At 44.1% G+C, this 24,435-nt stretch overlaps 7 protein-coding genes across 8 annotated transcripts; 3 read left to right on the top strand and 4 right to left on the bottom strand.

Moving 5' to 3' along the window:
• Positions 1-1,856: 1,856 nt before the first annotated feature.
• Positions 1,857-7,105, bottom strand: LOC131291350 (uncharacterized). Its single transcript, XM_058320555.1, has 4 exons — positions 7,004-7,105; positions 5,676-6,925; positions 2,839-3,017; positions 1,857-2,744 (listed from the first exon to the last, which is right to left on the bottom strand). Coding segments are annotated over exons 1-4 (2,133 nt in total). The 5' UTR covers positions 7,006-7,105; the 3' UTR covers positions 1,857-2,042.
• Positions 7,106-7,480: 375 nt separating this feature from the next.
• Positions 7,481-10,477, top strand: LOC131282902 (anaphase-promoting complex subunit 2). Its single transcript, XM_058312447.1, has 3 exons — positions 7,481-7,543; positions 7,624-9,469; positions 9,535-10,477. The coding sequence occupies exons 1-3, from the start codon at positions 7,481-7,483 to the stop codon at positions 9,981-9,983; spliced, it is 2,358 nt and encodes a 785-aa protein (XP_058168430.1). The 3' UTR covers positions 9,984-10,477.
• LOC131282903 (WASH complex subunit 3) lies at positions 9,978-10,634 on the bottom strand. The gene is made up of 2 exons (XM_058312448.1): positions 10,529-10,634; positions 9,978-10,463 (listed from the first exon to the last, which is right to left on the bottom strand). The coding sequence occupies exons 1-2, from the start codon at positions 10,556-10,558 to the stop codon at positions 10,020-10,022; spliced, it is 474 nt and encodes a 157-aa protein (XP_058168431.1). The 5' UTR covers positions 10,559-10,634; the 3' UTR covers positions 9,978-10,019.
• Positions 10,635-10,838: 204 nt separating this feature from the next.
• On the top strand, positions 10,839-11,847 carry LOC131290418 (RNA exonuclease 4). The gene is made up of 4 exons (XM_058319575.1): positions 10,839-10,940; positions 11,011-11,061; positions 11,127-11,505; positions 11,577-11,847. The coding sequence occupies exons 1-4, from the start codon at positions 10,886-10,888 to the stop codon at positions 11,788-11,790; spliced, it is 699 nt and encodes a 232-aa protein (XP_058175558.1). The 5' UTR covers positions 10,839-10,885; the 3' UTR covers positions 11,791-11,847.
• A 63-nt stretch (positions 11,848-11,910) lies between these two features.
• LOC131290429 (DNA polymerase epsilon subunit 3) lies at positions 11,911-12,541 on the bottom strand. Its single transcript, XM_058319586.1, has 2 exons — positions 12,159-12,541; positions 11,911-12,093 (listed from the first exon to the last, which is right to left on the bottom strand). Exons 1-2 carry the CDS (start codon positions 12,427-12,429, stop codon positions 11,981-11,983), a joined length of 384 nt encoding a protein of 127 aa, XP_058175569.1. The 5' UTR covers positions 12,430-12,541; the 3' UTR covers positions 11,911-11,980.
• Positions 12,542-12,783: 242 nt separating this feature from the next.
• LOC131293574 (deoxyribodipyrimidine photo-lyase) lies at positions 12,784-14,613 on the top strand. 2 transcript variants are annotated; one of them, XM_058321663.1, is made up of 2 exons: positions 12,784-12,921; positions 12,983-14,613. In XM_058321663.1, exon 2 carries the CDS (start codon positions 13,002-13,004, stop codon positions 14,556-14,558), a length of 1,557 nt encoding a protein of 518 aa, XP_058177646.1. In that variant the 5' UTR covers positions 12,784-12,921; positions 12,983-13,001; the 3' UTR covers positions 14,559-14,613. The 2 variants fall into 2 exon arrangements, with proteins under 2 accessions (XP_058177646.1, XP_058177638.1); XM_058321655.1 differs by having other exon boundaries at positions 12,795-12,925.
• A 1,787-nt stretch (positions 14,614-16,400) lies between these two features.
• Positions 16,401-19,352, bottom strand: LOC131291673 (E3 ubiquitin-protein ligase LRSAM1-like). Its single transcript, XM_058320738.1, has 7 exons — positions 19,224-19,352; positions 18,854-19,096; positions 18,148-18,775; positions 17,594-18,081; positions 17,351-17,431; positions 16,756-17,292; positions 16,401-16,693 (listed from the first exon to the last, which is right to left on the bottom strand). Exons 1-7 carry the CDS (start codon positions 19,350-19,352, stop codon positions 16,571-16,573), a joined length of 2,229 nt encoding a protein of 742 aa, XP_058176721.1. The 3' UTR covers positions 16,401-16,570.
• Positions 19,353-24,435: the final 5,083 nt, after the last annotated feature.

The raw sequence follows: 24,435 nt of genomic DNA, 5'->3' as shown, positions 1-24,435 counted from the left end.
CCGGAATATCCCGAGCATTTGAGTGGAGCGCGCACAGAAGAAACAGAATGGTGGGCTGCAAAATGGTGACGGCAAGCGGCATGGATGGATGCCACACCATGGGGAAGCTATCGCGCTCTCGGTTGGGTCCTGGTGTAGAACGATATGCGACGGTGGCGCATTCAACGACCAACGGCACGCGGAGTGTCATCGCGCTTTGCTGTATCTTATCGTGCCAGCAGTAAACTTTTATCGCACAACGTCGGCGGTGCCGGACGTCGGGACGATGGCGACGATGCTGTGGTCGCCCAGGAACATTCCATTTCGAGTGGCACTCGTGCTGGGCCGACACCTGCGGTGCGCTCGACGCCAAGTAGCAACCAACACCATTTGCCGGAATACTCATGTTGGCACTAGTATGTGTGTTTTTATTTTAGTTTTGTGCTTTGTGTTTTGTTTTTTAACCTACATTTACCTTCGCTCCGTGTTCTTATCCACCATCAAATGCTCCCTTCTTTAGTTGTTGCTTTTGTTCCACCTTTCATCTTCTAATCCTGGAGCTTTGCCAAGTGAAAAGTTTTCTAAGCTAGATTATTGCATTATATATGCATCGGGCGCTTATCAAGGGCCACTCGTCGGCCTCCGATGGTTACATCGGTTATTCGCACACTTTTTTTTCCACTCACAGAACACATTTTTGCCACCTTTGGCCGCGGGTCAAGCAAACCGGATGGCGTTGGATAAGTGGTGAAGCCTTGGTGAATCGTGCGCATATGGGACCCACCGTGGTTTGGCGCGATGTTAGTGTTTCGTGGTATAAACGACCTTAATGATAATCCGTAGAAAAGCACTCCACGAAGGAAACTTGCCGGTAAAGTGGAAAAGAGATTTTTGAACATATTTTTAAGACACCTGTCTTATAATCGAGAAATGTACAGAGAAACAAAAGGAGAATGACGAAACAAAGCGCATGTACCGTTGTGGAACAACGTGCAACATTCTTAAATTTAAATATTCCTCTCAGCTTCATCAGCTAACTACTGTTTGAACAAGTTTCCATAATCAAAGGTAAACAAAACTAGTAGAGTAGAAGGATGATTGGATCGTAAGCTATCATGCGCCACCATTGCCTAAAAGAAATAATGGTCAATGGAAGAGAAATGAAATTGTGGATAGACGCTATAATTATCAACAACCATCAAACGGCATTTTTGGTTGGTACCACCTCACGCAATGTATTTTTACATTGCTTTTTATGTATTATTGCAATAAAACTCCAAGCTACAAACCAATTCCATTCCATAAAATGCTAGATTAAAAAAAACCAAAACAGAATACAATGAAGTGACCAATCAGAATATTTGTAAGAAAATATAATAATTTCATGAAACTATCGAACGTCAAACTACGCCGTTATTATTTTGTGGATAAACTCTTCTGAAAAGAAAGTTTTTTACAGTCACAGATTTGGTATTTTAAAGAACATGGTTTTGCTTGCATACAATCAGTCGCGCACAAATTAGAACCAAACACAAACAAATACGTTAGCATTTTGTTTCAAAACTGGTCTTATTCGTCAGTTTTTTGACTAATAAAATTAAACGAATTACAAAAGAACACACACACACACACAGAGGTTCATGGTTGCACAGATAGTGGTTTAATAATATTTGTCGTTTTATGTTCACAAAATGTTACATCGTATGGTGATAAATATATGCTGATCTACAACTAAACTTGATCTTCCTTTCCGCATTGTTCCGGTTTAATCCATCGATAAAATTAAAACCTAATTACATCCATTAATATGATGACGGTGATAATAATGCTAAATTATAAATCATACGGGCAACACAAATTCTCCCGAGTTAGTTTCCCTCATCCTACTACTTACTGTCCCTCACTCAGTTCTTTTTTTTTAATATACATTTATGCTCATTAACTCAGCCGATAAAGATTAATTTGAGATGAAACAGGTTCTTCATCAACTATCGGGAGGTACTTATCGCCAATGATACGAAACATAGACAGAAAGAGGTGATGGGTTATGGCGCTCGCGGAGTTTACATTCCTCCAGTGGGCATTGGTGGCATAACGCCCCGAGGTGGATACGCGCTGGTGGCAGCATACTGATACCCGCCCACTGCAGCACCATACGGTCCCGCCAGTGGCTGCACTATCGGGTGTCCATACGCAACGGCACTGGCCAGGGCTGGAGTAGCAGTCAGTCCGATGCTACCACCGACACCGGGTGCACGCGAACGATCAACGTCCGATCGGCGAGATCCACCAGCACTTGAGGGAGCACCGTAGGCTACAGCTCCACCGAAGGCTGCTCCCTGAGGCTGGCTGGAACTTCCATAGTGTCCACCGTAGCTGCGATCGTCTCCACCGTACGAGGTAGCGACACTTCCTGCGCCATAGCCATTGGATCCCAAACCGTTCGCAGTACGCGATCCGGAACTTCCGTAGCCTCCGCCGGGCCGGGACGCACCATCCCGGTGATCACGGTCGTTCCGACCGAATTCGTCCCTACGAGGATACTTCGGACCACGGTCGTCATTGCCTCCGTTACGATAGCCACCATCGTCACCACGGCCCGGAGGTTTATTATCGCTGAAACGGCTGCCTCCCATTCGACCGCCACGAGGTCCACCGCGGTCACGCCCACCGCCACCACCTCCCATGTTTCCACGCTGACGACCACCGCCTCCGCGATGACGACCGTTGCCCCGAGCGTACTCATGCAGCTCCGGGTTGATGAACTAACGAGGACAATAAAACAAATCCACATGAGCAAACGAACGGGAAAGCACCGAAAATGAAGAAATAAATATTTTAAAAGTAATATAACAATACCTGGTTTGCATCCTGCAACACACTGATTAAATCGCCGGCCTTCGAAGCGTTGGCCGGTGTGAAGAACGTGCACGAGGTACCCTTGTTGGTCGAACGACCGGTTCTGCCAATGCGATGCACGTAATCCTCGGTGTTGTTGGGGAAATCGAAATTGATGACGAACTTAACATCGTCCACGTCTTTCGATGATATCGAACCGAACATAAACAGAACAAAATATAAAATTAATTAATTTTTATCATCGTGTATTCTTTCATTTGGCTTGAAAACATTCGAAGGATGTGCGAGATTCACTCGCCCTGCAAAGCACAATGCCATCAGCACAACATCTTGCACAGCACACAATCGCATAGGAAGCATCGATCAGTCATTGCGCAACGGACAAACATGGTTATTGCAAGATAAATATACTTGTTGTATGATGCGACTTTCGACCATAATGTATATGCATGCATAATCGCAGCTTTGCCTTTAAAATCATTGATCGAATCAATAAATATCAAACCTCTTGCAGCATCATGATACTTTTTCACAAATATGATTTGCTTTACACGAAATTTGACACGAAAGTTTAATAAACATAAACATGTGATAGGAAACTAATAGAAAATGCTGCAGAAACTCTTTTTGGTTTTAGAAAAAATGGACTAAAACACGACAAATTCCAATTAATCTTTATAAAGCACCTTTTCCCCTTTGCATATTTCCGTTGCAAACGGATCGAAATGTTCAGCAGGATGACATTGTGAAGCTTTAGGATCTAAATTAAAAAAATCCTCTGTTCATTACACTGTCTGTGATGGGAGCACTTTCTTTGAAATAATTTAAACTACACGACCGTTACAAATTTCTAATACAAGAGAAGGGAGTCCAAGAGATCACGGCCTACTTCCATTATCTACGAATACAAGGAAGAAATATGTAGGCTCTGCAAAATAATGGTTGCGAATTTAAGCCATTAAATTTCTTTTTTTTTTAGGAAAAGGCAGTATGTTAAATTTAGAGATACTCAAATGTATGGATTAACGGGAATTACCAACTTTCAACATTACCCCAAAGCAAAAGAAACAATATTTCTGACACAATAAACGAGTTTGTTGGTAAATAGTTTCCGAACAGGAATTTCTGCTCATATCTTTTTCTATTCCATTCTGTCTGTGAAAATTATGTTAATATCCGAACCTCAAGTTCCTTTAAGTAGTGCGGAGTGGTGGTATCCTTCATAGTGTTCGACTGTGAACGCAATTGGCGCACCGTTGTTAAGACAATCATGTTACTCGTCCTAGGGGCTCGTAAATTCTTATGCTTAGTAGATCGTAACGAGACAAAACACATGTGCCTGTGAGTTACACGCCATACACACGCTCGCACACACACACACCGCTACTAACCGGCCAGCAATGGCAGGTAGTAGCTGCGATCGATTCCTAGCCTAAGGTCCGTACGGTCAACCGGGCAGAGTTGCTCTACACAGGAGATGGCCACTTACCTAGATTGAACCTTCACTGCCCACGTTGAGTTAGCCATCTCCTCCATCGATCTTCCCGCGCTGATGCCGCTTCCACGTGATCGCGCATCAGCAGCTCGATCGACAACTCCGCGAGACCGCGCCAATCCGGCCGCGTTACCCCCGGGCCGAACGTACGGAACAAAGTAAACTGCCACATTCCCTTTGTACGAGCACCTCCGTCCTCGATGACTCCCGGTTCGTCCCCCCGGTCAATGGATAGCCGGGTGGCGGTGCAGAGACGTCATCGAGTCGTTAGGACGAGTCCCAGATCGCGGTGGGTTTATTTGTGCTCGCTAGCAGTCTTTCTTGTTCGAGACCGCAGATTGTAATCCGTTTCCTCGCATAGGAACTGACGCACATTATGAACTGAGGCTTAACAACACAGTGGAATCAACTCCGCTACTACTCTGGGTACCGCTACCCATGCGAGCACCAGTATTCGTTTTGCTGGTACGGCTGACCGGTCCAACACCACGGTTGATTCTCGCCGCAACCCGATCGAACGGATACACACGGTACGAAAGGGGAGGGGAACGCGCAAGGGGAGAGAACCAACCAGCAGCGTTTTACACACTGGACCATCCGCGGTAGCGGGCACAGCACAGGTTAACCCGGTCCCCAATCTCTTTCTCTCGCCGCTATTTCGCACGCGGAACACTTGCGAGACGGAATCCGATTTGTTTGCGTACGAACCCCGATGGGGCAAATTATGTTTCATCTAAGATTAAACGGCCTCAGATGCTTCTTCCTGAAAAAATACATAAGAATAGGAAAAGGGAAGTCGTACACTTGAAGCTTTACTTTGAAGTCACGTTCTCCGATGACCGGATGCATCGGATTCGCTTCCCTTTTCCTCGCGATCGTATCGCAACGGATTCCGTACAATGGGTGGGGCGGGGGAGAGAAATGTGTTGGAGTTGGGTATTGTCGCTTGCGCAGATCGTCCACCGGGAAAGTCATATCCGGCCCCCGGCTGTGCACAGTAGTACCGGCAGCACATACGTTTACGAATACTGGAAAATGAACCCCTGTTATGGCAATTCGAACGAACGAACACCCCTTACTAGCGACAATCAGCTAGCTTAGGCCTAACAATTTCACTCCCGCTTCAAACGCAACGAATGACGACCGTTCCACAAACTTGGGCGACGTCGACACACAAGACAATCGCGACTTCGGATTGGATCCAAGTAGACCAAAATGTCAGTGGAAAAGTGAAATGAAAATCTAGAATCAAAACCACCAGGAGGAAAACATGGGACAACAAACGACGAAATGGGTCACAGCTGCACGGATGAAGCCGTACCGTACTGTCCGTAATTCTCACCTAAGCCGCGCGAAGCCACATCCGTGGCCACCAGGATACCGCTGGTCGAGCGTCGGAATGTGTTCAGCACGTAGTCGCGATCTTTTTGCGACTTGTCACCGTGAATACCGTCCGCGCGCCACCCCTGTCGCCGGATAACGTTCACGATCTTGTCCACCTTGCGTTTCGTTTCGACGAACACGATCGTCTTGCCGTCGGCCTGCGATGAAATGTGCTGCAACAGCTTGAACAGGCGCGTCTCCTTCTCGTACTCCTCGCAGCACTCGATGATCTGCAGAATGTTTTCGTTCGCGGCCAGATTCAACGAACCGATATTGATCTGAATGTAATCGCGCAGGAACTCTTCGGCCAGCTTGCGAATTTCCTTCGGCCAGGTGGCGGACCACATCAGCACTTGCCGGTCGGGGCGGATCTGCGAGATGATTTTGCGGATCTGCGGCTCGAAGCCCATGTCCAGCATGCGATCCGCCTCGTCCAGCACGAGGTACGTGATGCGCCGAAGGTTCGTCGTTTCGCGCTCGAGAAAATCAATCAGCCGACCGGGTGTCGCGATTACGATTTCGACCCCGCGCCGTAAATCGTCCGCCTGCGGGTACTTCGACGCACCGCCGAACACGCACGTATTGTGAATGCCCATCCGACGACCGAAATCTTCACACACCTGCTGTATCTGTTGGGCCAGTTCACGCGTCGGTGCCAGCACGAGCGCAATCGGTCCATCGCCCCGTGCCAACCGGGGTTGGTTGCTGATGTGCACCAAGGCCGGAAGAATGTAGGCCAGCGTCTTGCCGCTGCCCGTCTTCGCGATACCGACCATATCGCGGCCGCTCATCGCGATCGACCAGCCGACCGCCTGGATGAAGGTCGGTTCCTTAAAACCCTGCCGTGCAATCTCGTCCAGCATGTACTGCGGAAAGCCACTCTCGTGAAAGTGAAGGATGGGCGACGGCACATTCTTTCCATACACCGTAATCTCGTTCTTGTCCAAATACTGATTGACCTCTGCCCGCGACCGATTGAGGACGCTGCTGGCGGGCTGGAAGAAATTTTTCTGAAAAGCTTCCAGGTTTACCTGATCCCACCGAATGCTGCGCAAGTTTTCCCCGTTTCGCTCCATACGATCGAAGCGCTTTTCCACCCGCCCTCCGTTGCGTTCGTTGCGTCGTATAAGGCTGGAGGCGCCTCCGCCACCGAAACTGCGACCACTGCTGCGTTCAGCACTACGATTGTCGCGAACTCCACGGCGATTCCTACAAGAAAGCGCAAGGAAACAGAGCCATCTTGTTAGACATTTTCTACGCGCATCGCTTGCTCCCTAGAATACTTACATTTTTAGGAACTTTTTCAACCACCGAGCGATGAAAAACTTCTTTTATTTCCGAACAAAGCTACAGATGCGATCCGTTCACTTTCCAAGATGGCGTTTGTTGGAAAACTTTTGTTTTGCTACAGATGCAACACTGCATGTCACGATATTTCTATGTAGCAGGTTATGATAAACTAAGCATTGTGACATTCATGTTCTCCACACACAAAAATAATGCAAATTACTAAAATAATGAATTCTGAAGAAACTAGAAAAATTTAATATTATATTTCCCCTGCTCAGTTATTTGCTGAGCTGTTTTATTTCTTCAAAACTATCACAAATATAAATTTTTGATTGTTTGTTTTTTCTCAATCAGAAGCAACTGTCAACTTTAACGTCGTGCCAACGCCTGATATACTGAAACACCGTGCCTCAAACATTTGTAAGTGCAAAGTTGTGATCGAAGATTCCCGGCAACTTCTACTAAACAGATAAAATGACGCCGGATAGTGAAGAATATGAATTATTACATAAAGTTTTTCCAGTGCTTATTGATGAGGTAACTATCACAAAACCGTTCGCTATGTAGGTTCCCGCAGCTAATATTTTCACAACCACAACTTGCCTGCTTCCTTGCAGGTTACAACAAGCCCGGTAGAAGAGGCGGAATTGGAACGCTTGCAGCGCTTCTTTAAAGAAAAGCAAGCGGTTGCGACGATCTACGAATATGTGTTTGAAAAAATCGAGAAGACCCTTCACCACATCACCGTACCAGAGTTTTGGTCACAATTTCCAAGAAAACGACCTGAAAATGAGGAAATTGATATTGTCCAACAGTTACAGGAGTTTCAGCACGTTGTAAAGGAATTGTATGTTCGTTACGCTTACTACCACAAGCTGCTAGAAAGACTGCACAAAGTTTGTCCGTCAAATGAATTGCCGCCTGAAATCAGGAAAAAAGCGAACGAAGCGACCGAATTTTACAAACTGTTCCATACCACCCTGATAGGGCAGCTTCCTGAAGCTTTCGAAGAAGGTGTACGACACCTGTATGCTATAACGTTCCGTGTCTTCATATACACGCATTCCGAGAGCGAAGAGTTAATGGACGTGGCGGAATCAGATGTTTGCATGGCGTGCACTCGGCAAACTGCAAACTGCCAGTGTCAGGCTATTGCCAGTGCCTTCTCTACTACGAACAAATACCTCTCGATGATGGGAATTTTGGAACAATGCGCAGGGTTGATCCTCACCAAGCTCATACAGGAGCGAATCGACTGGAAGGTCAATGAAACGAAGGAAAATTATGCCACTTCGCACGTCCAAAGCTTAGAACACTGGCTCAACACGGTTGTGCTACAATGGTTGACGCGAATTTTCAACAATGGATCGCTTCAGGTTAACCCAAGGAACAAATTAGGAAAGGAAACCGTGGATCGTCTTATGTGCAGACTACAGTACTATATGTGCGAGAAGTACGCCCTTACCATTATTGATCAGTTCTTTCAGATCATCATAAACTTTCCCCTATCGCAGCCGGCTGTGGATGATCTGAAGGTATGCTTGAAAAGGATCCATCTCAAGTTCTCCTTGGTGGAAAAGCTCAGCGAAATGCTAAATTCTCGGTTGCTTCATCCGGGCGTCGACACTCCCGATATTCTGACTGGCTACGTGTCGGCACTGAAAACACTTTCCCATTTCGACCCGAGTGGAATTTTGCTACATACTATCACAAAACCGATCAAAGAGTATCTTCGCGGGCGACCGGAAACGGTTCGTTGCATCGTAACCAGCCTTACCGGCGATGGTACATCCGATTTGGCCGAGGAGCTAGTTAAAAGTGAAGCGGTCAAACCGAAAGAGAGCACCAACGAGAAGTTGGAGGAATCGGATTGGGAAAGCTGGAATCCGAACCCGATTGATGAGGCCCCGGCAGCACTACAATCTGATTGGACCGATAAAACGGCCGATATTATAACGATGGTGGTCAACATATACGGAAGTAAAGAAATATTCGTCAATGAGTACCGCAACCTGCTAGCGGAGCGGTTACTTTCGCACAATGACTTCAATGCCGAGCGGGAAATTAAGAACCTAGAGCTACTGAAGGTGCGTTTCGGTGAAACCCTACTACACAGCTGTGACGTTATGCTGAAAGACATAACTGACTCGAAACGCATCAATACGCATATCTTATCCCCGGAGTCCGGGCTCACGGAGCAACCACCGTTCCAGATGTCTGCTCTCATCGTTTCATCCCAGTTTTGGCCAACATTCAAGAAAGAAACCATGGAACTGCCCTCGGCTATCAAGGATGTCTTCGACAGGTTTACTAAGACTTATGAATCGTACAAAGTTAACCGTACGCTGCAGTGGACTCCACTGAACGGAAAAGTGACGATCGAAGTTGAGCACAACGGTAAGGTACAGGAGATGCAGGTTACTCCGGCCCAAGCGACAATTGTCATCCATTTTAGTGAGCAACGTAAGTTCGTGCGTGAATGCGGTGGCAGCTTTAGATATTTACCTCCATAATGCTCTCCATTACAGCACAATGGGACTTGGATAGTTTGGGTCTGAAGATGAACATGCCGCCAATTATTTTGCGAAAGAGGCTGGTCTTCTGGCAGTCCCAGGGTATGATACGGGAAACGAAAGAGAACCTCTTCGAGCTGGTTGACAACAGTGCTGATTCTGGCAAGCAAACGGAACAGGCACACACCCAATCGAACGATGTCTGCGATGAAGATGAAGCAGAAAGTGCGATGGAATCGGCTAGCGATCAGCGGGAAGAAGAGCTGCAAGTGTTCTGGTCATACATCGAAGCGATGCTCACAAACCTAGACTCTTTGCCACTGGACCGTATACATCAGATGCTGAAACTGTTCGCGTCCCAGGTCGACTTTACACAGGACGAGCTGAAAAATATCCTCCAGCGCAAGGTTCGCGAACATAAGCTTGTTTACGCCGGCGGTGTCTATCAGTTGCCCAAAACGTAGAGCCTCGCTCGTTAAGGAGTGGTGTATAGTTTATTATTATAAAAATTGATCGATATAATTCGGATCCAATCCTTCAATAGTGATTTTGTTCTTCACTGCCTCCAGGGGAACACCGAGATGAAGCATTTTAAAGTACAAATCGTACTGTGGATCTCGTTGCACGGTTTCAGTCGGTGGTGAGGGTGCTTCCATTTGTGTTTCGCTAACATCCGCATCGTGGACACCTTCCCCAGTCTTTGGTACACTTTCGGTTTGCGATTGATCCGGTACGGCGGGATTGCTTGGTGGTTTCTTTAGCACATCGATAGACGCTAGTTTTGCCTCTACTATCATCAACGAAGCTTCTAGGTTTTGCATTTTATGCTCGTACTCGACGAATCTCGTTTCACAGTCCGACGCAAATTTATTCAAGAAAGTTACCGTGCTCACGATGAAGTGATTGATGAACGCTATCATGCGTTTCTGATTAGTTGGAGGTAGCTGAAAGGAAATCAATTGTGTTGCTCACTAAGCGGTACCTTGTTTTAGATAGCAAACAAATTTACTTCATGTTTCTGTACCGCTATCGAATCCATCTTTGAGTGTAATTTTTCTCGACAAAACGTTCGCGAATTACTCTACCCAAAACAAATCATTGTAATTCCAGATGTAAACAAACTGTGTAGAATGAAATGACATTTGTAGTTGTACTATGCTGCCATCTATCGTATTTTATAGAAAAGATATAAATGTCTAAACAAACGTCAGCTTCTGTTCTTTATCCTCAAATTGTTTTTGTTTTACTTGACGAGGGAATCCCACGACGATTGGAAATTCCGTGTTGTGTTAAATTCGGCAAAACCATTGTTTGATTGTGGTAGCCCCAGAAAAGTTAAACCAGTTCAACTGTGTCATAGCCCCAAATGGTGTTCAATTCCATGTTACATAGGAGCAGCATGTCCCAGCCTGTAGGCACAGGTACGAGATTCATAAACGTTCACCTTGACCTTTTTTAACAACAAAAACCGATTTCCTGGTTTGCTTACAGTTGATGTTTATCAAAATTTAGTCAAATTTGGCACATTGTCCATCAATGCCGGTAAGTCTACTAACGTGCGACACTTTTACGAAAATTGGCTAATATTGATGTGTCTCGTTGTTTAGCTCCCGAACACAATAAGCGCCTACAGGCCACAGGCACAGGTACTTCAATTCCGTCCATAGCGGAGCTCCAGCTTACTAATCGGATAGCCCTCGACTGTGAAATGGTTGGCATTGGTAAGAACGGAAAGGAACACATGGTTGCACGCGTCTCTTTGGTGAATGAGTTTGGGAATGTGCTCGTGGATTGTTATGTGAAGCCACAACACCCGGTAAAGGATTACCGCACCAATATCAGCGGTATTCGACCCGAACTGATTGAGCACGGCGTAGAGTTTGCTGCCATCCGGGAGCTAGTAAGAAAGATTATATACGGTCGAATTTTGGTTGGCCATTCGCTTAACAATGATCTTTTAGTGCTCCAGCTAAGACATCCCAAATAGTAAGGAATACATTCTCCAATTGTTTGGTTTAACTGATTCCATAATCTATTTTTTTATTATCTTTTTGCAGTAGCATACGCGATACATCCCGGTATCGCGCGATAGCGAAAAAAGTTCACTCAATGGGCACACCTAGCTTGAAGAGTTTGGCGAAGGCGCTTCTCGGTATAACTATTCAGAATGGCACACACGACTCCGTCGAAGATGCTCAAACTGTAATGAAAATATACCTTTTGTTCGAGAAGCAATGGGAGGACGCTGTAAAACAATCGTGTAAATTTTAATCTTACGATTTAATTTCACTATGTATAGTAGGTTAATAAATTATATTTACACTTGTACGCAGATCCCTGCTTCTTGTGACAAATTTCGTAAGAAAATAGGTTGGATTTCAAACACAAAACTGGGGAAAAACAAACCTAACAACAGGTAATGTATTTCGTATAAATCGTTATAAATACGGTGCTGTTTATCTTAATTGTCCTGAGCCATGTTTTCAAGATCTATTACCGCTCCTTCTACCGTTGTGTTCAGTTCAGCTTTAGCCGCTTTCTTCTCCTTTTTCGTTTTTATCATTTTCCTGTAACCTGTTATGGAATTGCATTAGTTAAGTTTCTTACTAGAAGACCGGTTGCTGATAGATTCTACTTACTTTCCAGCTCGGTTTTCAGCGGTTGGATAAAGCTTTCGAATTCAATCTCTTCCAGGCCCTTCAAAACATGGTCCGCCATGAGTGATTTGTGATTTCTTTGCTGCGCGGCAGTTGTGGCCGCCGACGTTAGATATAGCACAAACACCGAGGTTGCCCGGGTTAATGCTGTCCGACATTCGGTCGATATTTTCACATCGGCCGGAATGGCTTCCTTCATCAACCTTGTCACGGAGGTGTTAGGTAAATTCAGATCTTCTATGCGTTCAACCATTGTGAAGCGAACTTTGTGAGACTATGCACTTTTATTTATTTACTTTCCGATGCGACAAATGTCGGCTTGCTTGGAATATTTTGTTTACATGCATCACAAAACGCGCGGATTTAAGTTTTGACAGAATTGTTGGGACTTGACATTTCTCGATTCCCCGCGATTTTATTTGAAATATTTCATCCAATAATTTTTAATATCAATTGTATTTTCTTAAATACAAGTCATTTTTTAACAAATCCATTAAATGTGGTTTCACAATTGCAGATTATTCCATTAAAATAATAACTAACCCAGCCGGGGGAAAAATAATAATTTCATCACATGTTGCAAATGACAGCCTAGTTGTTTGTACACATTTTCCAAAGCGCGCGTATTGTGGGAATTGCGTGTGTGCTTCAGGATAGCAGCATAGTTTAGTAAAATACCCCAATTTAATGTTCTTTGTGCGCATCATTTTAACACCAATCGAGTCAACACTGATCCATCCATTTTGTAGGTTTGTAGATAGCACATGGAATAAAGGCTTGTCTTACCCCTATCCATCTTTTCAAAGGTTATCCAGTTCTGCCACGATGAAGAAATCGGCCAGTGCATCCTCTTCGTCCATCGGACCGGCGGCGAAAAAACAGAAACCCAATGAACCGGAACCACCGGTCGAGGCAGCATCGGCATCCAAAGCGAACGACAACTTTGTAGCTCTTTTCAAAACAGACCGGAAAGCAACGGCCAAGTCGGTGCTGGATTTCGACTTCAAAAAGAAACGTGTGCGCGTGCTATCGGACGCCAAGGAAATAGAGGAAGGTAAAAAGGGAGTTCTCTATTGGATGTCACGGGATGTGCGCGTACAGGACAACTGGGCATTCCTGTTTGCCCAGAAGCTGGCACTGAAAAACGAGCTGCCGCTGCACGTGTGCTTCAACCTTGTTCCGAAGTTTCTCGACGCCACCATACGGCACTTTAAATTCATGCTCAAAGGCTTGGAAGAGGTAGCGCAGGAATGCGAACGGCTGAACATTCAGTTCCATCTGCTGCGGGGCAACGCTGCCCAGAATGTGCCGGAGTTTGTGAACAAGCACAAAATAGGTGGCGTCGTGTGTGACTTCAGTCCACTGCGTGTCCCGGCGAAGTGGGTGGAAGATGTCAAGAAAGCACTACCTCTCGAGGTTCCATTGTGCCAGGTAGATGCGCACAATATCGTTCCAGTGTGGGTGACTTCCGACAAGCTGGAATACGCTGCCCGTACGATCCGCAACAAGGTGAACAATAATTTGTCGACCTATTTGACGCCGTTCCCTCCGGTCATAAAGCATCCACACACTGCGTCCTCACAAGCCAAACCGATTGACTGGTCGAAAGTATTGGACACGCTGGAAGTCGACCGGTCCGTGGACGAAGTGACATGGGCCACTCCCGGCTACGAAGGTGGTGTTAAGACACTTCAACGTTTCGTCGAGAAACGCCTTGTTAAATTTAACAGCAAACGTAACGACCCAACGCAAAATGCGCTCTCTAACCTTTCACCCTGGTTCCACTTCGGTCAAATATCCGTCCAGCGCTCTATCCTGACCGTGAAAAGCTATGGCAAACGGTTCAACGAAAGTGTGGCTTCATTCTGCGAGGAAGCGATTGTACGTCGTGAGCTTTCCGACAACTTTTGCTTCTACAATAAAAACTACGACAACCTGCAGGGAGCGTACGATTGGGCACGCAAAACGCTGGACGATCACAGGAAAGACAAGCGTGTGTACTGCTATTCGCGCGAGGAGCTCGAAACGGCCAAAACGCATGATGATCTATGGAACTCAGCCCAGCTGCAGATGGTGAAGGAAGGCAAGATGCACGGGTTCCTGCGAATGTACTGGGCGAAGAAGATACTCGAGTGGACCATGTCGCCCGAGGAAGCGCTCGAGACGGCGATCTACTTGAACGATCGCTACAGCCTAGATGGGCGCGATCCGAACGGGTACGTCGGTTGCATGTGGTCGATCGCTGGAATTCACGATCAGGGTTGGAAAGAACGGGACATCTTCGGTAAAATCAGATATATGAACTACGAAGGTTGCAAAAGAAAGTTTGATGTGAACGCGTTTGTCATTCGATATGGTGGAAAGGTTCATCGCCGTAAGTGAACCACGCCGCTTATAAATCCAGTTTGATATTTGATAAAATCTAAGAGTCACGTTTAACGGTTCTTACTATTTGTCCTTAATTTTAATATTGCACGTATTTGTTTGCTGCTAGAAGGCATACGTTATTTTTGTTTCGATAAGTTTGATAAGTTTCACTAACACTGCCATGAACGTGTTACCCGTTTTACTTGGCTGTCTACCTCGAAAAACGCAGTAAATGTGTTGAACAAACCACTTAAAAGGCCCTGTATTATTCAACAAACGCATGCCGATAGTACCTGAAGTACATATCCATCGAATAAATCCGTAAGAATCGAGATACTTAAATAACGAAGATCCCTGAAGACATGCATCAAGTGATGCAAGTGGAGGGATGCGCGTTTAATCAATTAAATAAACATTCAAACAAACTTATACAAATTTGTACCCCAACTGGAATTGGTTTTCAAACTGAGAAAATTAGAGGCAGCTGTTGTAAGATAAAATTTTATTAAAACGAGCTTCTTATGTAAACTATAACCATAAACTCGAACCAATCTCTAGAGCGAACTTAAAACGCAAGAGTCTCATGTCTACAGTTCTCTTCCATTTCGTTTGTGATTGTGTGTTTGTTAATAATTTCTCTGCTCTGTACGGAAACACAATGTAGCTGAATATTGTAACGTTTTGAATTCTCCCATTTGCTCGGCTATAGTTGAATCGATTCTTTCGTGCCGTGCCGGAACTGATTGAGCAATTAATGTACAATGTTAGACGGTAAAACGTGCTTGATTATTACAAATGTTTAAAGTAACCGACGAGACTACCGATACTATTCTAGACGTTTTATTATATCGTTTTTCTCCGCTCGACGAGAGTAATAGAATTTTTTGCTTTTAACGTGTGAAAGGCACTCTTCTAAGAGGAAATGAGTACATTTCTTGGTGTATATGTTTCATCCGCCAGACCCGCACGAAAGGGGCGTCCGATGTAAGCGTAAGTTACAATGATATCTGTGTGTAGAAATCAAATCCGCCATAGATTGCACAGAGTCGGCAATCCGTTAAATGTGCTAGAGCTGATTTTTATGCGTTTCTGTTGTCTATTATTCATATTTTATATGCAGCAGAACCGTGAACAAGTGATAACAAGCGTCCCGGTGCCCGATACGCAAGATGTTGGAGTAGTATATATCTATATATCTATATAAAGGTGTGTCTTTTCTACTTGCAGTAATTAACATTTCGATATTATTTAACAAACTTAACCAAAAGCCGCGGGTCGCGAACAAAACGAGGAAGATAAAATTATAAACGTTTCCATTATGGTTCGCAAACTTCCAACGACATGAATAAAGTATGTAATTATGGCTTAATTGGTAAATGGTTGGTGTTTTTTCCCCCTTACAGAATACTAGTAATGATATTTTAATTTGTTTTAGTTGGACTTGCATTATCTACGGTAGGTTTTTGCTGCTCGAAGCCAAAAGTATCTTGAAACTCGGTACGTCGAGTAATTGTGTTTTGCATGATCGTAAAAGCATTGGATTGTGTATTATTTTCGTTGATACCGATCGGTGCTGCACCATTTGGGCCGTTAAAAGTAGATACATCGTGTATGCTTTGGCGTACATGAAGGATTAGATAAGAAACTTGATCGAAAGGAGATTTTTTTCCATATGCATGCAACATGCAATGGAGAGGATTGCATAGGTAAAAGATATAAACATCATCCCCAGGGTTAATGACTAGTAGAAATTCTGTAAAATCGACTCAATAATTATCCTTTAAACAACTTCAAGGGTACATGTAATGTTTAAAACGAATTTTTCAAGGACATAGAGTATTATGTTAAATGCTCCACCCGTATCCATTTATAAAAGGACAGTAAACTCGCGCATCTTCCGGTTAGTAATTGGTGTGTAGTATGCATTTATCCTAAAATTAAACGAATGTTAGCAAATAACACTGGGGAGCGCCTTTCCTGCGACTATTGCTTACTAAGTCTAAGACGACGGCAGCCATCGGCCGGTCTTAAGGCTGTATGACTTTAATCTTTCTTTCGATGTACGCACGGCACATTGGACAGTCGTGGATTTCCACGTGACATCCCGAACAGCAGCACATGTGTCCACATGGCAGGAATATCACTTGTACCTGAAACAAAAAAAAAATGATTAGCAAACAATACTACAAACTGTTCTTTTCGCTATACGTACCGTTTGCTCCATGCAGATGACACATTCCGCGAACTGTGTCACACCACCACCACCCATCGGACTAATCGGTTCCTCAGCTGATCGTCCTCCGACGATGGACGGCGACTGTGGAGTATTTGCACTGACCGGATCATCTGGCGTGTTGGTGGTCGACGGAGCGGTAGCCATCGGTGTCCCCACAACCGACTCCTCACATTCCGGATAGTCAATTTTGCAATTCAGATAGTCGTAGTAGTTGGCAATGGACAACAGAATTCCCCGCCGGTCGGTGGAACTCTGTACGCCAGCGTCCACCAGGTCCTGATCGGACACGGTGCACAATTCTTTGTCCTTGTTTTGCCAAATTTTCGACAAGAATGGCAAACAGTGTACTACGCCATTGACCAAGAACTGATACCCAAGCACGGGATCGATTGAAGCGGTATCGTTGGAAAGCTCCGTCGGTTGCCGATCGAGGAGTTTTTGGTACTGCAGCAGCCAGAAGTCGGTCTGTTCGCTTTCCTTCTGTTTTTCAATGATCTTGAGTGTATCCAAGAGCTTGAAGAAACAAATAAAAATTAATATCGTAAAGGCGGGCGGGTGTGTTTCTTCTTACCTGCTGCTTTCTTTGGTCCTGTTGTTTGAGCAAATCCGTAAGAACGTAAGTTAAATTGACACGATGGTCAGTCAAATTTATCTAAAAGGGAAAAGTGCAAAATAGGGATCATTATTAGAAAAAGGAGCGAGAAAATTTAACTAGAATCTGCTTGATTTGTTCTATTTGTTTAAGATTCAATGAGAAATGTTCATCGAAATTTAGTTCTGTAAGAGATTAAAAGCAACCCGAACTTAAACTTACAATTTGATCATCCTGATTGTTCTTCTTTCGTTCGATCTCGTACAGCGTCAAGGCGGCTAACTGCGATTCTACTATTCGCACCTGCTCCACTAAACCCCAGGTGCGTGAGTCATTGCGGGCGATCAGGGCAGCAACCGCGCTTTTCTGTATATCCTCGTTGCATGTTATTTGGTCGATGACGTCCTGCCGATTCCGGTCGTAGTTCAGAAACACATTGTTCAGCAGATTGTTCGTCTCGTACTCGCGCTCCAGTATGTTGCGCGATGATTGATCCCGTTGATTATGAAAGTTCTGAATAATGTTGATTTCGTTCTCAAGCAGACTGGTCATGGCACCGAGAATTTCTTGCTTGCGAAGATCGTTCTGTTGGGTCCGCAAGTGATCGAGCAGACGCTGCTGCTCTTCCCGTTCCTGCTCGAGGAAGGCGGGATCGGGACCGTTCTTCAGCTCTAGTAAGTTGCTAACTAATTCGTTCGATTTTTGCTCATCTGCGAAAAGATGATATATCATTAGAATTTATCTCGCAGTATTTTCGCCAAAAACTTAGTGCATACCTTTGAGAATGTTGTCGATCAGTCGCTCCCGTTCGGTTTGTTTCTCTTGCTGCAATTTGTGCACCTGCGATTCACTTTGGTTCTGCTGCTCCAGCAACTGCAACAGCAGCATTTGTTTCCGCTTCTGCTGCTGCTCGTGCAACTTGCTCTCCGTCAGTATGTCCTTCTCGAACGCCAACCGTTCACGTTCGAGTAGCTTGCGCTCTTTTTCGTACCGCTCACGACCCAGTTCCTGTTGGCGCTTTTCGCTACGTTCGCCACTGATGAACGCCGAGGTGGTAGCCACAGCAACATCCAACGCATTAGACTGTTCCGGTGGGCGAATTTCACCCGTAGAAAGATACTTCAGAATAGCGTACGTCCCACCGGCAATCACGGCCGCCGGAGGGTTTTCTATGTGCCCCGAGTCCAGCACTATGTCTACAAGATTATCACACGTTGCCAGCTGGTTGGGCAGCTGAGAAAGACGCACATTGCCACTAATATCCAGCACCCTCAGATTGGTCATGAACGCTATCTGCTCTACGGTCGACAGATTGTTCGCTGAAAGTATCAGCAGTTCTAGCTTTTTCAGCCGCCCAATCGTAGCCGGCAGCTTTTCCAAGGCATTGTTGGATAAAAATAGTTCCTAGAGAGGGTAAAAATAAAACAAAATTCTTCTCAGTGACACCCACTACCCATTTGCGGCTAACGCACGGTAACATACCCTGAGATTTACTAGTTGGTGTATATCTTCCGGCAGCTTCTTGAAACGATTGTACGACAGATTTAAGGATTGCAGTAAAGCTAAGTCTTGCAGTGATCCACCGCCGGCCAGGGTGGACAGTTTGTTGTTGGCCAAGATGAGGACCTCCTTCCGCAGCACCTTGCACATGACAAAAACGCCCGGTGGGACATCTTTCAGATTGCAATCTTCCAGGTCGTAGATTGGTTCCGGTGTTTCCTTTGCCTATCAGGGGGGAATTGGGAGGTAATAGAGGAAACCAGGCATGAGAAAATAGGTCACACTTTGTAAATCGATAAGCGTCCGTCCTTCTGGACTCTCTCGGTGTTCGATAAATTGTCAACATTTTTACCAGGCACTGCTTGCGCTCTAGACGCGCTTTGAAATCCACGGTTGGCTGCTGACTCGTAGTAGGCATTTCACTGTCGTCTGTTGGTGTGAACAGGTTTTCATTGTTCGAAGACGAAATACGACAACCCATAAAAACAATTATCCTTAGCACCGTGTTTCTACTTACGGTATTACTCTCTATATTACACAAAAGTTAGCAATACAACTACACATACACCCGCACGCACGAGCTTAACGCCAAGAATATTTTTTATTCTAATTCGTATCACACGGTGACACAAACGAATTGGCGTAAATGAGCTGCTGTCCAGCACGGCTATCTATGAATCACGCGTAATTTACTGCTGGGTAGTTCGTTGTTGTTGTCTTGATTGCTTGCTTTGCTGCTACTGGGGAGTTTCACTACGGCTACTACGTTGGACTACTACTGCTACCTTTGCGCTTTGCTCTACTATGCGGTGCAAACCTATTCCTACCAGCCCGAACGAGTTATAAACTTTTGAACGTGAAACCCAGTGAACCAAAATGGTAATACATGCTCTACGCGGGAACACGACGTTTTGCTTCGATTTTCACCTAGATCAAGCGCGGCCAAACTACGAGATCTGCGTCTTGTACGTCAATGCAATCTGCGGCTTTTCTTCGCGCACTTTACGAACTGTTTCGCGTTCTCTTTTACACTGGTTGGTTGGTTTTTTTCAAAGCATTAACTCTTGCTTTTTACTGCCTTTTTGTTGTCCGTACAACAAACGGTGGTCACGAGAACGCAAATGTTTTCAATCTGTCTGCACTAGTGTTGGCAGAATCGGGACTCGGAAGATTCGAAGATTCGATCCCTAGAGGGATTCTAAAGATTCGAATCCCATTTGACGGATTCTAAAGATTCGAATCCCTTTTGACGGATTCTAAAGATTCGAATCCCTTTTGACGGATTCTAAAGATTTGATTTGTTTGGGACTCGAATCTGTTTTGATTTGTTTGGGATTCTAATCTGATTTGATTTGTTTAGGACTCGAATCTGTTTTGATTTGTTTGGGACTCGATTTGATTCGATTCTGACTTGATCCTAAACTGTTTGAATCGACTCACAATGATTTGAGTCGAATTAGTCACATAACTAGTCGATCTAGAGACAATGTAATTGATTTAAATTTACTCAAATCGAACGCTGGGTAGAATGTCCAATGGACATAGATTGAGTTTTTTGCGCGATTTGCGAGTTAGGCTCTAGAAAAATTCCTAGAACCTATTTTTTACAAAGAAATACAGTAGAATGTCCATTATCCGAGTGCTTGGACCGACTGTTTCTTGGATTGGGATTCGGATTTGGGGATTTGGTTTACCCACCACTAGCATAAAGCTGCAGCGCGCCAACAAGCTTCAAAAACTTGGTCGCAGCTTGAAATAATAACTGAAATAGCCAAATTGCTAATAACTTTTTAGTGCCTAGGTCAATTTCAGCAACAGACACCTCAAATGAAAGGTCTTTTCAAAGCAAACAACTTGATTCAACAAATATTCTACCTCGATTCTTATTTAATGAAATAAACATTTGAATGGGATTTAGATACAGATACCTTCAAGGTATTTTCTGCTGAAATAACAAATTTGTAAATAATTTTTGATTCTTTCCACCGATTTGTACATGTAACCCCATAAATGAAAAGGATGAACAATCGGAACATTAGGCTGATGTACATTTTTTCCATACTTACAGGCCTGGCAGCAATGGCAGTTAACATCTAAAGAACGATGACATGCGGCAGCCTCCGGCGAGCATTTTCGGGCCCATAGATTCATCAAATAGATATATGAAAGATCACCTAGGCGACCATGTAAGTAAAAACAATGTATTGAAGAACAGTGCAATTAGAACAGTGAGCTAATCCTTAATTACTTCTGTATCATACTTACCGGCATGGCAGCGATGGCCGTTGAAAAACACAGTACCCTACATAGTAGGAAGGACTTCGCGGGTAGCATGCGGCAGTAACTGGTAAACTTTTAGGGGCAAGAGGATCCATCTATTTTGGGTAGAATTCAATCATGAACATGGTGATAGGATAGTTTGTTTTCTCCCGGTACCCGGACTAGTTAGCAAACACGTTGGTGCGATTGTTGCGTGTATTCTACGACAGCTAGTTTGATTTTTTTTGTTAAAGCCAAGAAAAATGCATATTACGCACTCCGTGGGCACCCAAAGAGGCGGGCGGTTCCTAAGAACAGACTCGAAGGTGTCATAAGAGCATCCCTCACTACTCCCTAAAAAACTCGGCAAAAAGCTGTTTCTTACACCACCAACCTCGCATGTTACCTGTCCTAACTAAGATATTAGCCACGCAACAGCTACTGTTGATTCCGTTCAAAGATAGTGGTCTTACTAGATCCTGACATCCCTGGCGAAATATACCCTAATCAAAATTTGGTGTGGCCTGTCGCTAAGCATGAAAAGGTGGTGGTGGTACATTTTTACTATTCCTATCTCCGTATGCTCCGTACCTGATCAAGGAAAAAATAGGTGGCATACCAAAATTGACTATGTAAAACTCTTTGAAGTAACTAAAAGAGCTCGAAAATGCTCGAACCTCCTAACTAACCTAACCCTAACGAAATACATAGTACGCTATCCCCGCCTAAGTAGCCATAATTACGCATCTCCTACACTTCATCTAGTGCCGCATCCCTGACTAGCTCTGCCCTATCAGTTGTTTGATTCGAACGTCTCCTAACTAACCTAACCCTAACGAAATACATAGTACACTATCCCTGCCTAAGTAGCCATAATTACGCATCTCCTACACTTCATCTAGTGCCGCATCCCTGACTAGCTCTGCCCTATCATTTCCCTAATTAAGGGAATAATGACGCACTGGCGTTGCCTGGCTGGCTGACTGGCTGGTTGGTTAGCTGGTACTTCAGACGTCCCTACGATGTCATCTTATGTTGTGTCTTCTGGATGGGCTGTAATGGATACTGAGTTAATACAATTGTAAAATATAGTATAGGATTACAGGAGGAAGGAGTACCAACCGTGCTCTAGCCGTGGGGAGTTTCGAAGATGGGCTTACCTATACAAATTTCATAGTGTTGTTTTGGGCATTAAATTATGTAGACATAATGAAGTCATATTCTCAAAGGATTCATCAACAGGTTATCTAACAGACAGTCACCACTGTAGCCACGAATACTACTGAACGTGCCAGGACTGAGTATCTCAATATGTTTGACATCCAAGTGTGTTATGCAACCAGTAACCTGCTGCTGGAATAGGGAAAACTATCCAAACCAACAATCCCGGAACAGAATAACTAAATTAGCGTCTTCATGATCGGTCCTGAAGCGCTTGGTTCTCGGTTTGAGGTCACTAACTTGCAACGAATGTTTAGTATTTTCAGTTTGTTCACAAATATGAAGCATGAACAAAAATATCGAAGCGTATTTTCTTTTGACAAAAAGTACCAACAGTTACATTGCATTGATTGCTATAGCAACCAGCTTGATTTGGGAAAGAGTAAAATTTTCGCGCGGCACCGGGCCCGGGCCTTATGAAATGCGTTCAATAGAGTCAAGTAAAAAAATACTCGACGCCGGGTAACTAGCAATGGTCTCCGTATAATTTAACAAAAAAAAGAAGAAAAACAAAAAGCACCACCAACAGAAGTGATGACGAATTTCCTTAGAACTGTTTTATCCAATACACGATTCTTCAAGTGCTTCGAAACACATACAAAACCCAAATTAATATAAAATACAGTCACACAAAACAAAAATATCGCCATGATGTACAAATCAACCAGAACGAAATCCAGAGCTCACTCCGATGGACAAACACGAGGCAACTGAAGGATTTAATTGATCCACATTTCTTAGCAATAATTATTTCAAAGCTTCCTGAGATAATATGAAGTCGTACAATACCGATTTAACCGGTTCGATAAGTGACTTGGACGACAAGTGAACAAGTGATAACTGGACTTGAAATAAAACGTTGAATGTTATATTTGACTAAAATTTCATATTCCACCTCCTAGAAGATAGCTTTCACATAAAAAAAAGTCATAGTGCCCGTGTAACCGGGCAAATAAGCTAGTAATTTGTAAAAAAGCGTATCGAACGAAAAATAAAGTTAGTAATCTACAAGCGACAACTCGCCTCTTAGCTCCTACGTCGATGGAAGTGCCACCTGGGAGCGCATCGTTCGCAAATTTCTACAATAAATCATTCGCAGTGGCAGATTATCCTATGGGTGGAGTTGGCGGCCGCTAGAGGCCTCGCCGGTCAGAGAACCCCTTTAAAAATACTACATAATTGAGAGTTAACCAAGATCGTGTGTGCAAACGACCGATAGAAGTGAAGAGTTCTCGCAATTCTTACTAGAAATTACCATATTGCTATGTTCAGTTTGGTAATTATTAGCGACGTACAAGTTAATTAACAACTATAAAATTACGCAAAACAAGCGACTTAAATGAAGCGGTTTGAAAGTGGAGCAGTAAACCGTTGAAAATTAAAAAAAGAAGAAGAATTTATTTATTTTCAAGAAAATGGTTTGGGTAAATTTATAAGATTTAAAATGGTTCGAACTTGGTTGACAATGAAAATGCAGACTCCTCAACCGTCTCTACCCAAGTAACATTTCCAAGACCTAACCGCGTGACTACATTAAGCGTACCATACCAAAAACCTGGTACGGTCTAGTGACAGCTTACCAGTGACGATGGTGCGATAGAAAGAGAGAAAAATCGGTTTTTACCACCTGGGCCGCACCATTTTTTGATATGGTACGCTTAATGTAGTCACGCGGTAATAGACTTTTACAAGTTTTATCAATGTTTTAACATGGGTGTACCAAGTCCAATTGGTTTTATAGAGGTTTCTCAGCAGGCAAAATAGTTTTAATAATTTTGACATCCTTAAAACCTTTTGAGGATAGCTATAAAACCGCTCATTAAGTCTAAAATCTTAGTAGACTTGAAGAATCTGTAAATACGCTGTTAAGTCCTTCTTAAAACCTTCTCTTAAAACTAATCAGTGATTTTTGGTCTAGAAAAGGTTTTAAGGGGTGGTATTGCTGCACCTGGTGCGGCAAGGCGCTTTCTTTCTCCCGCCAAAAGATAAAACAGTAATTTCTTGAAGCGACGAATTTTATTAGTCGTTTAAAAAATTCACACTGCACTTCTTGGCGGTCTGATAGCGAAAGAACCATCGCCCCC

Source organism: Anopheles ziemanni, chromosome 2, assembly GCF_943734765.1.
Source record: "Anopheles ziemanni chromosome 2, idAnoZiCoDA_A2_x.2, whole genome shotgun sequence".
Taxonomy (NCBI): domain Eukaryota; kingdom Metazoa; phylum Arthropoda; class Insecta; order Diptera; family Culicidae; genus Anopheles; species Anopheles ziemanni.
This window is presented reverse-complemented; position numbering and strand designations above follow the sequence as displayed.

Excerpts from the sequence above, each read along its gene's own strand:
- LOC131293574 (XM_058321655.1), top strand. The coding sequence starts at position 12,864 with ATGTTCTTTGTGCGCATCATTTTAACACCAATCGAGTCAACACTGATC. Across the intron at positions 12,926-12,982 it reads CTGATCCATCCATTTTGTAG|GTTATCCAGTTCTGCCACGA; the intron begins GTTTGTAGATAG and ends ATCTTTTCAAAG.
- LOC131282902 (XM_058312447.1), top strand. The coding sequence starts at position 7,481 with ATGACGCCGGATAGTGAAGAATATGAATTATTACATAAAGTTTTTCCA. Across the intron at positions 7,544-7,623 it reads TTCCAGTGCTTATTGATGAG|GTTACAACAAGCCCGGTAGA; the intron begins GTAACTATCACA and ends GCTTCCTTGCAG. Across the intron at positions 9,470-9,534 it reads CATCCATTTTAGTGAGCAAC|CACAATGGGACTTGGATAGT; the intron begins GTAAGTTCGTGC and ends TCTCCATTACAG.
- LOC131290429 (XM_058319586.1), bottom strand. The coding sequence starts at position 12,429 with ATGGTTGAACGCATAGAAGATCTGAATTTACCTAACACCTCCGTGACA. Across the intron at positions 12,094-12,158 it reads GCTGAAAACCGAGCTGGAAA|GTTACAGGAAAATGATAAAA; the intron begins GTAAGTAGAATC and ends ATTCCATAACAG.
- LOC131282903 (XM_058312448.1), bottom strand. The coding sequence starts at position 10,558 with ATGGATTCGATAGCGGTACAGAAACATGAA. Across the intron at positions 10,464-10,528 it reads TAGCGGTACAGAAACATGAA|CTACCTCCAACTAATCAGAA; the intron begins GTAAATTTGTTT and ends ATTTCCTTTCAG.
- LOC131290418 (XM_058319575.1), top strand. The coding sequence starts at position 10,886 with ATGGTGTTCAATTCCATGTTACATAGGAGCAGCATGTCCCAGCCTGTA. Across the intron at positions 11,062-11,126 it reads CACATTGTCCATCAATGCCG|CTCCCGAACACAATAAGCGC; the intron begins GTAAGTCTACTA and ends CTCGTTGTTTAG. Across the intron at positions 11,506-11,576 it reads CAGCTAAGACATCCCAAATA|TAGCATACGCGATACATCCC; the intron begins GTAAGGAATACA and ends ATCTTTTTGCAG.
- LOC131291673 (XM_058320738.1), bottom strand. The coding sequence starts at position 19,352 with ATGGGTTGTCGTATTTCGTCTTCGAACAATGAAAACCTGTTCACACCA. Across the intron at positions 18,776-18,853 it reads ACCAACTAGTAAATCTCAGG|GAACTATTTTTATCCAACAA; the intron begins GTATGTTACCGT and ends TACCCTCTCTAG. Across the intron at positions 18,082-18,147 it reads GATCGACAACATTCTCAAAG|ATGAGCAAAAATCGAACGAA; the intron begins GTATGCACTAAG and ends ATCTTTTCGCAG.
- LOC131291350 (XM_058320555.1), bottom strand. Across the intron at positions 3,018-5,675 it reads TGTGGCTTCGCGCGGCTTAG|ACGTGGACGATGTTAAGTTC; the intron begins GTGAGAATTACG and ends TATCATCGAAAG. Across the intron at positions 2,745-2,838 it reads TGTTGCAGGATGCAAACCAG|TTCATCAACCCGGAGCTGCA; the intron begins GTATTGTTATAT and ends TGTCCTCGTTAG.